The following is a 14,370-nucleotide window of genomic DNA, read 5'->3' as shown; positions in this document are numbered from 1 at the left end:
CTAAAAGCCTTTCCCCACCCTTTCAGCTGATAAATTCCAGCAATCTGCATATCCTACTAACATGTGGCATCTCCCACACCACTGCTGTCAGCTCCCGTCACCCAGGAATGAGACTGAAGGACCTCAGCTAGCTCCACCAGCTGGCCAGGAGAGAAGGAGGTATAACTTCTCAGGCTGCAGGAGCTGTTATTATCTTAATCAGATTTCTTTCTTCTTGCCTCTTATATCAAGCACCAAATAAACTAAACTCCAGCAGGAATACAACTTTTTTCTCAAAACACTGCATCCATAATGAATGTAGGGCAAAACTCTGAAGGACTCCTTTGAGTCAAAGTACCCTAAAAAAACCTATGGTAATACTAAAGCTGATGGATGCAATCAATTGATTTCATAAGACAGAGCAAATGAGGACATGAGTAGAATCAGAGATCTATGAATGCCCATTATGAATGAAGTTTAAAGGGGAATTGGCACTCTCACAGACCCAGGAGCAACTAAATCAAGGTTATGCCACAAGAGAGGTCTCCTACGTTAGCAAAGAAGCCAAAGAGTTGATGAGACACATTCTGAAATTTCATTCAGAGTCAGCAAGAAAGAAAGAAAGAAAAACCTGTCTGAATAAGAGGAAGACAAAAATCAAAGAACAGAAAACCATTCTAGACTTCGCATCTCGGGAACCTGCATCAGAGAAATCCCTAAGCAATAACTATCACACACTGTACAATCAGAGCAGAAAGTTTATGTAAAGATATTTAAAATTTGTATTTTATTAATTTATGGTTTTCTTCTGCAATATTTTCCAGCTCCTTAATCAAGAACACATCCTTTTTCTTAACAAATCACTTATTTTTAAGTTTTCCTTCCACAAAAATCTGACACACAAGAAAGGCTTTCTTTAAATTTCCTTAAAGATTAACCCAAACAAAGCATTGCAGCAGGCAAATTCTCCAAGTCCTTACAATTCAAGAAACAGATGGGAATCCCGACACATTGTTTTCCGCCAAGCCACAAGAGTCAAATGTGACAAGAAGGGGAGACATCTCCCTTGGCCAATGTTCTTCTGAAAAGACGGTAGGGAAGGACTATGACAATAGACAAAATGCATAAACCATAACACAGAGTGTTATGTATTTAAGCTACAAGCACACGTTTGGAAAGTTCAGAACAAATTATGATTAGTTGAAGAACTATTTAAATAATTCTTCTTTTTCCCCTCACGCATATTTGACAAGCTTGGAAATTCTTTTATAGCACTGATGCACGTCTGCAACTTGTGTATCTTGGATATGTTCATAAAAGGAGAGGATAGCTGTGAATCACTTCAGGAAAAGCATCTCACAGAATACATAGAAAAAGGAATGGAGGTGTATGGGAGAAAACAGTGAACAGGAAGAAGAGGTAAGCAACAGTAACAGAGCAGAAGTTGGGGCATCATTTCCTCAAAATATATACACTGGGAAAATCAAAACCAGATAAATATTAGAGGCTTTAAAGTACAGTATTCCTCAACATCAAAATTAAAATTTAAAAGTATGAGTTAACAGAACTTTGGAGCATGTGTAACATAGTGCCTGAAATTTATTTTCACGCCAGAGTCCTTCTACCTGTAAACTCAAAAACCAGCAGAACCATAACCGTGACTATTCTTTGGAATCATTCTATAGCCAACATACTCAGAAGATGAAGCTGTTAAAAACTCATTAAATATTCCTGAAAAAATGCTCTGCATTACTTATATTTTACATGAGTATACATACAGCACTTATAAGTCTGGACAAACAGGATTTCCACCAGATAAACGTTTACGTATTTATAACTCACCAGTTCCTGATCTAAGGCACTAGGTACAGATTTGCTTCTTATGCTCAGAGTATCCTCATTTCCTTCAGAAAAAGATTCACTCAAATCTATCTCAGATCGGCTACGATCTGGAAAATAAAAACAATTAAAATATTTGCTATAATTTGTACAAAAAGATTCCCATTTCATCTTCCACATTTTAATAAGCGTTGTCTCAAACCCATTTGTTTTCTTCAGAAAAAAACATCAAAACAATATTTTAGGTATCTGTCACAAACTCTGACAACTGAACATCAATATGATAAATTGAGAAATATGCTTTCTGATGCTATTCAGCCTTCTGGCCAATACTTTTTCCCCTGCACTATTTACCTGCTGTAATTGTCTCCTGTGAATGATACGATAGATCAAGCTTTTGACTTTCTCTGGTAGGCCTATCAGCCTGGAATACTGCAAAACTTGCAGTCCAAGTGTTTACAGCGATTATCAGATCTCGCACCACCACCAAACTTTCCTCAGCATGTGCTTCAGAATTAAGCAACTAGGGATAGAGATGGACACAGAAAATACTTCTGCCATTACTGGTGTTCCCTGTGCAGAGAGGAGGAGGAAGAAGCGAACAAGTCTCAAGACCTGCACAAGTTTGTTTCAGTCCTACAGGTCTCTCACCCCCTCTATAGCCATAAGACACGTTCGATGTCTTGGAGGAAGATTTTCTTAGTCCTCCCCATATAAATCTTCTGTGTGACTCTTAACATATTGAGAAAGAAAGAGGGGAAGAGAATACTTTTAGATCCTGCAGGTGGGAATCTGGAAAGTTTTTAACTGTTCATCTTCTACCTGGGCTATAGCTAATGTGACAAGAAAGGTCACTCTCCTGAGCTTAATGTCTTTTGAGATCCTCCAACAAGGAGACAATGAAGAGGCTGAGGCCCGTTCCCAGGTTGCCTGCAATTTTGGTCAGCGTCCGTCTGCTTTGGTAACATGAGGCCAGTTCTTTTCTACTAGGAAACCCTTTATTTTATAAGGTAGCAGAAACGGGAGAATTTTCACTTCTGAAGAAGTAGCTGTCTGCAACACCTCTGCCTGGAGTTGCACTGTACAATATTCTCAAAGAAACTCTGATGCTTTCAAGTTGAAAAATCTAAGGTGAAGAACGTTGTCTCCTTTGATTATCTCTGTGGGATACGCCAGCTAGGTTTCTGCTTTGGGCTAAATTCAGCTGAAATAAAGTGAGCCCTGCTGTGTTTCAAGAGAAAAACCTGTAAATCTGAACCCCCTCTGTTAGCCCTGTAAGAACCCGACCGAGTGCATGGGAGAAGCAGAGGAGTGCAGGGTGCTCTTGCCTCCTATTTCAGATAGGAAAAGGAGGATTTCCACCCACTGTTGCAAACTGGCTCCAACAGCACCTTCGTGTACAAGCCTCATTTACCTAACAGCCTTCAATGAAATGAGGTAAATTACAGCTTCCAGCTGAATCGACTGGTTCAGTGCATGACATACAAAAATGAAGTGACATGAAGTCTGTAAGGGTCTTATTCTCTGACAGCTCTTTGTTTCCCAAGTTTGCTTCTGGGCAAAGTGGGTGTGAAATGTAATGGTAGCAGCACAGTAGTATTTTATACAGCTTGCAGACTGGTAGTATTTTATACAGTCGACCACACAGCGAAAGATTTAACAATGTGCAATTATGAATGAAATCTTGTAACAATTCTAAGAGCATGTGTTTTACCTAATACTAACATTGTGCCAAGGTTACTGGGGTTAGGATTACCATTTTTTCAGATGTAAAACTTGTGAAGCGGTATAAACTTGGTTAGTAAAAGGGAAGAATTTTCAGAATAAATATGAACAAATTTATGAAACTTACATCTGATCTTTCAATGTGCTTTAAAAACCAAAGGAGCACAGTCACAAGAATAGGAATAATCCTCTGATGATAAGAGCTGGCAAAAAGAAGAGAAAGACTTAATACTCACCTGATGACAAAGATACCTTAGAAACTGCAATGGAAGGTGTTCCAGATGCTTTCCTACAGTGCTTCTTTACTAAATCTTCAGGTACACTTTCACTTGCTGGAATAATCATGCCATTTTCTAAGCCAGCATCCTGCCCAATAAGAAAAATGCACATCCCATAAATACAAAAAGTGAGCTTATTCACTATCAGTCTACAAAAGCATCATTTCTATTATCTCCCAGAACTCCAAAGCTCCTTTAGCATCCAATCTATTACTGAATATATTTAGATTACAATCTAATCTGATTTTCTTAGCAAAGATGCAATTCACACATACGTCCTGAGTTTGCAACTGAAGAATCAGGCAATGCATGAAGAGTGAAAGGAGGTAAGGGGAACACTAGAATCTATTAAAATTCAGCTTAGAATTTAAAAAAAAAAAAAAAAAAAAAAGAAAAGAAAAAAGGAAGAGATAAAACCTACTGTTTTTATACCAGCTTAATTATTTCAGTCAGGGTAAAACCAAATGGACTTGAACTAATTAAATTATGCCAGTATAACCCCTTAAATAAAGGTAATATGCTTGATATCATTATGGCTTTTTGCTTTCCTGTGGAGGAATAGCTAACAACATATAAATTCATCTAAATCAAATGGATTGGCTTTTTTCAACCAAGCCTAATGCACTTGAAATCAAGCCAGTTGGTGTGCCAACAAGAATATAAGTAAAATAACAATTTATTTACAGCTCCCAAAACTTCCCTTCATATATACTGACTTATTTTTTATTAGGAAAGACAATATATTAGACCAAGCATTTGGAAGTTAAAAAAATTCGATGCATTCAGTAGGGCTCTTATCTCAAATGCTCATCTACTTTTTTCCAAACACTAATTGTACAAGGCATTACCTCTGACCATGAATTTCTCTTTTCTTGTACACTTAATTCATAGCAACTTAGAATAACTTGCTAGTACAATCCTGATTTCTTGAGAAGAGTGACTGAAACAAATTCAGGATGGGTGTCTCAGTGCACAGCCAGGAGGAGCTGCCCAACAGTCAGGCTGTCTGGGAACGAAGAGAGCATCTGCTGCTGGCTAGATGAGCCACATCCTTCTGCTTATTACAAACTAGCCAAGGCAGCCAGCTCAGATGGGGTCACCTACAACCCGAGAGGCCTAACAACAGGTAAGAGGAATCCCACCTTTCATTTTGATAAAGTGTCTAGCACACATTTTGTGTTATGGCATAATTTATGCCGAGCCCAGTGTCCAAATCCAGAAAAACCTAAAATTAGTATGGCCTGATCTTCTGCAAGTGCTGACCTTGCAAAGTTTCCCTTAGAAGTCAGTGGGGGCGTGCTGGACTCTGCATGCTGGAAAGTCACATCCTTAGTTTATAGGATTTACTCAAGGCCCTGAAGAGCCAAAAGTGCTTACTCCCATCCCTTGTGCTTCCCAGTTCAGAATCTGTAACTCATTATGTAACGCTGGACATGAACAGCAATTTTTAGTCAAAAGCAAAATGCCTGCCAAACAGAAAACCACATCATTGATAGAGCATGACAAATTCTGTTCTGGTAGAGATCTTCCCTGGTCCCAGCAGAATTAAAGAAGAAACAAAATCTCTGTCAGGTTTGTCCTTTCTGGGCTACAAATCGATCTAACAGGGCAGATACCAGCCAAGTTACCTTGTTCGGCGTCAGCTGTCTTTGGTGTCAGCTCTATATCACTGTACTTACCCTGCTATAATCTGCAGTCATGCTGTGCGTGCTGCGGGCCAGAGACCTCGGGAGGGAAGATATGGAAACATTGCCTCTGTTCACAGGGGCCACGGCCCCTTTCAGATGGCCTGCAGTGGTCTCTGCATCGCTGCTGTTCAGCGAAAGAGTGCTCCCTCTGGGTTGGAGAGAAGAGTATTAAACCATTATTGCTTTGAGCAAACCAAGGCAACCCATTTAGAAAACCATTGCAAGAAAACAGCCATGGTAACAGTTTCCTAGAATAACATTGCCCTGGATGAATTGTGTGTTCCACTGCAAGGATCGCAGGTTATGTCATGTTGGTCACATTAATTAATATGACATTAACATGATATGTTAATCCAGGTCACCTGGAAAGAAAAACACAGGCAAAAGGTGAATTACAATTACTTCATACATACAAGTATTTTCAACAGTTTTACCAGAACTGCCAATAGCCCAAAGGGGCAGCTCTTGTCCAGGCTGCAGAAGCTGCCTTCATCCACGTTCATGTCACACTGCATTCACATCCCAACAGTAGGCGCGACAACTCACGTAACACTTCCTACCAGGCTGCTCCTTGGTTTAAAGAAAAAGTAGGCCAGAACTGTCGTGCCACCAACTTCTACAGCTGATATTAATGCCAGCACTATCCCCAGAAAGTCTAAAATCCTTGACTATCTGCTCTGCTTCCTCTCCAGAAAAAGAACAAGTTGCCCACTGTCCTATTTATATGGCAATAATGATTCTTGACCCAAACTGGTCCTTCCTTTCAACCAGCTTGGAAAGCTAGAAAAGCCGGACAAGTCTTTTCACCAGGTTTCATATTAGTAAAAGTGACAAAAAAGCACCTGTGATCAGCATACCAGACCCAGTTGCTCTCTAATATCACAACAGGCAGAAATTTTTCCATGAGATTTTCCATTAGAAAATACAATTACTCCACATGAACATTGAGGGTTAGGAAGGGTAAACTGTTGAACTTTTTTGACCCTTTGAAACAATGAAAATTATTTAAAAATATATTTCAACAAATTTCCAATTGAAGTTTTCATTTGAAATTTGATTTGCAGTAAAAATACACGTTCTTGGCTGATCTACTCTTCTTCCTCCACAAACATCAGTTCAAACTTCATTTTTCTTCACAGTTCAGAGAAATCTCAAGAAGTTTTGCAGGACAGTAACAGTTCTGCATACATTCCTACTTACTACTTCAAAAATTATTGATAAATAGGAATTGATGCAGGAATTGCACTCTTTTTTGTATGGAAAATACAGTGTCAGAGGACAACAGTAGTACAAATTTGCTGAAGAAACTTCTGGAACTTACAGTATATTTTCAGCCAAAATAGGCTTGGCTTAGTAAATATTTCAGATTTGCAGGCACCTTCATTATGGTGGACGACAGCTGAATTTCACCCTCGCCTGGTTTAAGCTGTCATACCATGTTTAGAGTAACTGCAGTAAAAATCTTGTCTACCACAATGGAAATTTTTATTAGAACTACTGTTGAAGGGAGAAGAAATACCCTGGAACACAACAGCTCCGGTCTTACCACTACATTAAGCGGTGAGCACAGGCTCTGAATCCACATTGGTGGGGTTACTGAAAACAAGGAATACAAAAGAAAACCCCAAACACCAAGACTGCCTAAAAATGTTGTGCAATCATGGTTTTGTCTTTCAGTGAGCATATGGTAACCTTTTAACAATTAATATCCAATTTCATATATTGACAACAGTAGATAATGCATAATAAACATGCTGTTATGCATATGCACTTCACATACGTGCACTGCTACTTTTTAATTTCATGAGCTAGTGATTAACAAATCCTACTAAATGTGCTTTGGTTTAGTTTTAGTCCTGTTTACGTAAAGATGTGTCTTTGGTGCTGCAAAGTCAGAAAAAAACTCAAGGTTGCTGGCTTTCGTCTGTATTTTATCAAAGCTGTTAGACTTAGATGCACACACTAACTTCCAAACCTGCCAGTGTATGGAAAGTAGCCAAAATGTTCAAAACCTGAGTTTTATTGCACGTCACACCACTTCTGATGTATTGTTGTGACTTTCTGTTACAAAAATGGTTGTTACAGACTTTTTTTTCCTCACTGTGTGGACTAATGTAAATCAAGACAAATGTTCAGAAGTGATAATGGACTGGGATAAAAGATTTGAAAACACGTTACAATGGGTTCTGCAGGAGTCATCAGTTAGACTGGGCACTTGCATATCAAACCTGCTAAACAGACCTCTCCTGTACTTTGCCCTTATTTCAGTCTGCTATTAGAGAGAGGTTCAACACATTTTATACACATATGAAGTAGACAACAAAAGAAAAATGTTATTGTAAGGTGACTATACCAGGCATTTCCATGTGGTAGACAAGATCTCAGTACTATGGGGTAGCATGCCTGTGTAGGTGAACCTGAAATTCCTATACTATTTCTCGCAGAAGTATCCTGATGCAGCCTCCCAGTTCGTTCAGCTGCAAAACCAGTAAACATTTTTGCTGGAGTTGAAATAAACCAGTTGAAGGTATGAGTTCATGGCTGGGACCCCCTGTTCTCAGCTCAGTACATCTTCTCTTAAACAGAAATGTTTAAAAAGAATAAAATTTCTCTCTGTTTCCCTGATGGTAGGTGAAATACTACCAATTTTGGCAATGCAGCTAAAGAGATGAGAGCAATTACAAAAATCAGAAATATGCAGGAAAATCTAGGACAGCTACAGTGTCGCAAGATGTTGTTATATTCTTTTAATTTGAAACTCAAAACAGTTATGGAGGGTAGCCTGGGAAGCTTTACTGTTATTTTTAATAATTACTACTCAGTTCTATAAATTAGCAATAAATGAACGAAAGCAAGCACCCTCAAGTATTTAACCATGCATGTAAAAGACAGGAATTTTCATCCCTCTACTAAAAATTATAAGCTGGTCCTCAATCCTTCCACAAAATAATATTTAGAAAGTGCCATCTCTTCCACAGATGGTAAAATAATGCAGCCTCCCTACCAAAAGCACCTCCTGGCAACACAGCTGGGTTACTATGTACTTTGACACAGGACACTGATTTGGCCAGGTGAGGATCAGACGACAAGCAGAGAACGAAGCTGCCATTATGACTCAGTACCCCTAATTTAGTAAATCCCGCACCCTGGATTTTGCCTCTGGGCAAAAGAAAGAAGTTGATGCTCTATGTGAAAATCAAGCAAGGCAATGCAACATAAAGGCTATTTTAATAGACTACTTCACTCTATCCTTCTAAGTCTGTACACAGAGCTTATCAGGTGCTGAATTCTACCACCCAAACAAACTTATTTTGCTTCATTTATGGTTAACTGCACGATAATGTACTTGCAGTCTGGCACATCGGAACAGCTGCACCAATCTCTCGCAAGCGTCCCTTTGTCTTTATTCTGGTAAACTCTTAGAGAAAGCTACTCAATATTGCACAACCTTAGTGTTAAGCAGCACAGACACCAGATACATGAGTTTTTGTCTCTTAGATCCTCCACTCATCTCTATTCAATGAAAAGCAAAACAAATCCAGAAAAACAGTGAACACTACTTCTAGTCTCATAAAAGTCAGGTATGAATCGGGTTAGACACAGAAGGCCTAATTAGCTCAGTGAAAAAAACTTAGTGAACTGTGTATGGATTAAAGAAAAACTAGCTTTAAAGCTGATTTGGCTAGTAAGTACTGCAACATCCAGTGAAAAAAAATAAATCACATATCAACTTTCAAGAACATCATCACCATCAACTTTAGGCGTGTTGCAGAATATCCAGCAACTGGGTTTTTGAATTGTAGGTAACAAAGGGAAACAAGTTCTTGCTTAAACAAGAAGGCCCATCTATGGGTGAATTAAACTTCATTATGTTTCTTTTACCTGAAATCCTGTGTTCCTGTATACCTACTTAGAGTCTTCCAGGAACAGTCTTTTAGCGCTAGAAATTTCTATTGGATCTTACAGCAAATTATTATTATTTTTCAATCTAGATTGTAAAATTTCTAGGTGTGTGCACCTGAGCAAAGAATGTGGGTCTACATCCAGTATAGACTATGCAACTGCACAAGAAAAAAGTGAGCTATTTTTTGGCTTCATTTTGGAGGTGGGACACAAGATGACTGTTGCATCTGGCTTCAGAGGCATTAACAGAGATCCCTTAAGCCCAGAAGAATGATAAATAGAATTCTATTAGAAATGACTGGGACAATAATCATGGGAAGAGAAGGGCAAACAGAGCCTTTGAAGAAGAAAATATAAATTATAATCCATTAACATGTCATTACCAAAGAAAAACTTTGGAACAAACGGCCTCAGTCTGTAACATGAGCACAGCTTGCCAGAAAACAAGAACCAACATACTGACAGCAATCACCAGCTGAACCCATGGAGAGAAAAGGAAGATGGATGGAGATAAATTTTAGGGATTTTTTATCCTTTAACATAAGCTTTGCTTCTCAGATAGTATTAACGCTGAGCATTCAAAAACACAGTGCAACACAGAGGACTGGCACACACCCCAGGTTAATCCTGACATAAGGTGCGCCAGATTTCTGCTGCTCACCTCTCAGAGCAAGGGGTTGACTTGCCACTGTGCAGACTTTGGGTTTCAGCTTCTGAGCCTGTGTTCCTTTTACCTTCATCTTTTGCATTTGTAATTTCTCCTTTGGTAACCAACCTCATTACCTTCCTGATGAAAACAGGGAATAAAATATTTTAAAAGTTGTAAGGTTTTTCCCAGGGAACAGCAGCCTGACTGAAATACCATGATGTGTGCGTTCTATTAACTTCATCTGTCTGACCTATGGACAACTCTTTATAGAAGGGTCAATAGAACACCAAATCTGGTTATCAAACTAATTCCTATGAACAGAAAAAAAAGCATCATATTTGCTATAAACTGCTTTTAAGGCACAAAACATTAAGACATCCCTCTGACTCAATATGGCCACTTCAAGCTTTGAAGCAGAAGTGCCTTTTGTGAAAACCCACCTCTATTTTATTTTTTTAAAATTTATAAACAGCAAAGTCTTTTTGACTAAGTATGTGTATTTTCCCCTAACAGATTACACTATATGTATTTTCTCTTTAAGATTTCTTTGCAATTTCTACAATTATATGCATCGATGCCCCAACATGCTATTTTCCGAAAACACGTCACCCCCTTACCCGGTAACTTGTGGCCTAATAAGACAGAAATGAAAGAAATGAAATCAAGTTTTGAAAAGTAATAGTATTCTTCATAGGTTAAAAACAACAATAGACTGTTAAGTTATCCCATGACACTAAGTGTCAGTAAGAGCTGACCCCAAAATGGCTTTGCTAAAACAAATCCACTCATGAGATATTTGAATGTAGAACCTGAGGGAGGAAGAAGGAGCAAGGAAGGAAGAGGAGTAATATTGAACTATTTCTAAGAGAGGCCACAAAATACACTAGGAAAAGCAAGCCTAATTCTTGTATGATTAAATTTCCTTTATGAGTAATGTCACCACCAGAAAACATTTTAGGCCATAAACTGAAAAAGGCTGAGCACCACTAAAAAAAACCACAAAAGACAATAATAAAAAAACCAATTGTTTCTCATAGGGCAATATGACTAATAGATTTGCACAAAGGATATAAGTGAAAAGAGGACTAGGAAAGTAACTTCTAATGCACTCTTACTATAGCTGTCAATTAGCATGATTTAGAGCAACACCTAGGTCTTATTATAGTAGATTCCCTAAGCTGTTTTTTTCTTCATCTTCATTTGAGAAGCAAGAGGCATCTGATGCTCTTTGTCCCAATATTAGCGAGAGAGAAATTACTCATGTTAATTTCTTGAGTCACTGGAACAAGTAATTCCATACTCAGCTTTCTACAGCTTTTTTACTTCTGAGGAGAGTCATCTACCTACCCTGTATTTAGGATGCACAATAAAATGAGTTCTTCCAACAGAAAGTTTTCCAGCTACCAGCCCATGGAGCTCCAGCCATGCATGATATGAATGTTCATCTAATTTTTCTTCCCGTTCACCCAACAGCCTCGAGTTATGTCCAGACACCACTTGTGCAACTATATATTCAATGCATCTCTCCATGTCCCCCGAGGGTAAGCGAGCGCTCCTCTGAGGGCATAGCCCAACTGGGGTTACACACATCACTGAGACTGCAAGACGATCAGCAACGTGTGTGTTTATTCACAGTCACACGCACAAAAAAGGGGCACTGTTTGACTGCTAGACTGCATTTGCACAGCTGGAAGCTAACAGAAACTTGAGTTGTGAGAGCAGAAGCAACCAGTTTACAAAAAAACCCCAGGCCCTCCAAATACTACTTTTTGCATTTGTTCTTCAGCAAACCTGCCTTTAGGGAAACTGTTACTTCCAAGTATAAACAAGAAAAATCCAGGAGTAAAACTGCTTTTGTTCTGCTACCTTTATAGCCGAAGAGTAATTACTGCTGCATTTCCTAGGAAACAGCGATCTACTTACAGTAAATATGCCCTTAAATGAAGGCTGTTTCTAACCCTGGGAAGTTTGAGGCTGATGTGGAATGCTGGAGAAACTCAGAAGAAAATCCATCCGACCATATACAGCTGTTATCAGATTTATCAGTTTCCAAAAGAAAAGGCTTTACCCTATTTTTCTAGGTCTGCTGAAGACTGATTTATGCCCATTTGTGGAGGAGACTGTTACATCTGGCCTTTTTTCTTCATTCTCTTGGGGCTGATCTTTAAATGTTCTTCCTTCATCCTTACTGGAAACTGTATCTTCAGTGGAGGGGGAAAGAAAAAGAAAAAGAAAATAAAAATGAATGTTTGCACAAAAAAGCCAGCACATGTCAAACAACCTACAAGGATAGATTTCCAATTTTTCAGTATTAAATAAAACCATTCTGTGATAAAATATCATTTAAAAAATCAAAACCTTTGGGCATTCTTTGGCTTTTCCTTTTAATAAAAGAAAATAAAACTTTAAGTAGCTTGAAATTTTTCTTATTATCAACTCTTGTCTTGAACTACACTTCTGAGTTTATCACTGACAAAACATTTAATAACCAAAGGACCTGAAATATAATTTTTTGGTGTACAGTATTTTCTGTGTTAAATGAAAGAATATTTTCATAATTAAAGTGGTTTTCCAACTAGGAACAAGATTGGGGGGAAATGGCTTAAACATATTTTTTAATATATCTATCAAATAAAGTAACAAATCACAAAATACCCAATTTGACAGGCTGCATAACATGAAAACTGGAAAAAAAAAAAATTAGATACTTGCCAGTTTGACAGCTTCCAAAGCACAGTGGTATTGGCAAGATCAGCATTTTGCCAAGCAATATATTTGCACCAGGCATTTTTCCAATGGCAGTAAAGTGGTCCTTCTCCCTACAAACTGCCCATACCCGTCACCTTCCTACTGAAAGCAATAAATGCTACATCTGAAAACAGACTACCTAAATAACAGCTTCTGTGTGCAGAGTGAAGTAGTTAAGTGAAGACAGAAGAATCAGCACTCAGGAAAAGCTGCTGTTTCTTAAACCAGTGGTCCTGTGGTACCACGCAAGGCGCCACAGCAACTCACAGACCTGGTCAAGACAGCCAGACTGTTTACTGTACCTAAAAGGCCAAGTGCAGTTTATTGCAGGCATCTGGGCAAAAGGAAAGCCAAGTGAGAACAGAGAAGTACCAATGGGTCTGGATGTAGCCCATATTCCAGCACAGAGAACAGGAGTTAATGTTTATCTTTCCTATTCAGAGTTGAAAGAAGAAAAAATTGAATACTGTTGACACACCACCATCACAAATGAGAGACGAAGTGAAAAAATGGCTGGGTTTAGATTTTTGCATACAGCCAAACTTCCTGGCAGAAACTGAGAATGACCTTTTAGAGTCTCTGCTGCTGGCTTTGCAGCTGAATACTGTCCACCTGTTTGGACAGTGGTATTTTAAGCAGCTCTCTAGCTCCACAGAGACACTTCTTCATTCATCTATACCTTACCTTTCCTAAATATTAATCATTCACAAATCACTGCATAGTAATACCTAAATATGAAACTAAGATTAAAATACTGATCATACTTACACCTCCAACAGTACAGAACAAAACACAATACAAGTCAAACACTCTGGAAACAAGTTTTTAATATATTAAGCACAAGCAAATCTCTCTCTTGTGGTTCCTACCTGGGAATTTGCGTAGGATAGACTGTCTGACAACATCGGTTCCAAGAACATTTGATTGTTTGAAGCGCTTTGCTCTCTCTTCAAAAAACCATTCTCCTGTCACTATCCGTAGCTGTCTATATAAGGAAAATGAAAAAAGTCAAACACACGTGCACATTAACAAACTTGGCCAAACAAAGCTACTGCTTAAATCCTTAGGTCATCTTTCAACCATCATGCTCTCAAACTCTGGACAACACTTGCACAGTTCAAAATAAAGAGGAAAGACTGATTGCAAAGCTTGGGACAGTAGGGCACACAGCAGAAAAATAATATCATCTTGCCTTGTGAGCAAAAGTAATTTTCAGTACATGGAAATCTACTTGGCAAAAAAGTGTTTCAACCACTTTTACCTGATTTCCATAGAAAACATGTAACATAATATCCCCCTAGTCCTTTGGATAGTGAACCACTAAACCTCAGAGTTTTCAGTACCTCCAAAATGAGAAGAGATGTAGAAACAACAACAGTGGATAGAGGTGGGAGAAAAAAAAACCCACCAAAGCTCCTGCCAGCCAAGTCAGCAGTTCATGGACCCTACCTGATTATATAAAGGTTGCTGCAAGCCTACATATATTTTTCATCTCTAAGATTATATGCTTCCAACTATGTGTAGTTTCTTCACATCACAGTGCTGTTACAAATTAGCTACG

General features: G+C 38.5%; 1 protein-coding gene across 5 annotated transcripts in view; it reads right to left on the bottom strand.

The window, feature by feature from the left end:
* SYTL5 (synaptotagmin like 5) overlaps positions 1 to 14,370 on the bottom strand; it is a 102,572-nt gene that overhangs the window by 30,157 nt on the left and 58,045 nt on the right. For 4 of the 5 annotated variants that reach the window (XM_075098008.1, XM_075098024.1, XM_075097998.1 and 1 more), the window contains 6 exons: positions 13,679 to 13,794; positions 12,130 to 12,262; positions 10,074 to 10,199; positions 5,501 to 5,657; positions 3,780 to 3,909; positions 1,822 to 1,928 (listed from right to left, as the gene is read on the bottom strand). In XM_075098008.1, the coding sequence (XP_074954109.1) occupies positions 1,822 to 1,928; positions 3,780 to 3,909; positions 5,501 to 5,657; positions 10,074 to 10,199; positions 12,130 to 12,262; positions 13,679 to 13,794 (769 nt within the window). The remainder of the gene's footprint in view (positions 1 to 1,821; positions 1,929 to 3,779; positions 3,910 to 5,500; positions 5,658 to 10,073; positions 10,200 to 12,129; positions 12,263 to 13,678; positions 13,795 to 14,370) is intronic. The other variant, XM_075098032.1, reaches the window with a different exon arrangement.

The sequence above is a fragment of the Phalacrocorax aristotelis genome, chromosome 1 (assembly GCF_949628215.1).
Source record: "Phalacrocorax aristotelis chromosome 1, bGulAri2.1, whole genome shotgun sequence".
Taxonomy (NCBI): domain Eukaryota; kingdom Metazoa; phylum Chordata; class Aves; order Suliformes; family Phalacrocoracidae; genus Phalacrocorax; species Phalacrocorax aristotelis.
The sequence above is the reverse complement of the archived record's forward strand: the minus strand, read 5'-3'. Positions and strand labels throughout refer to the sequence as shown.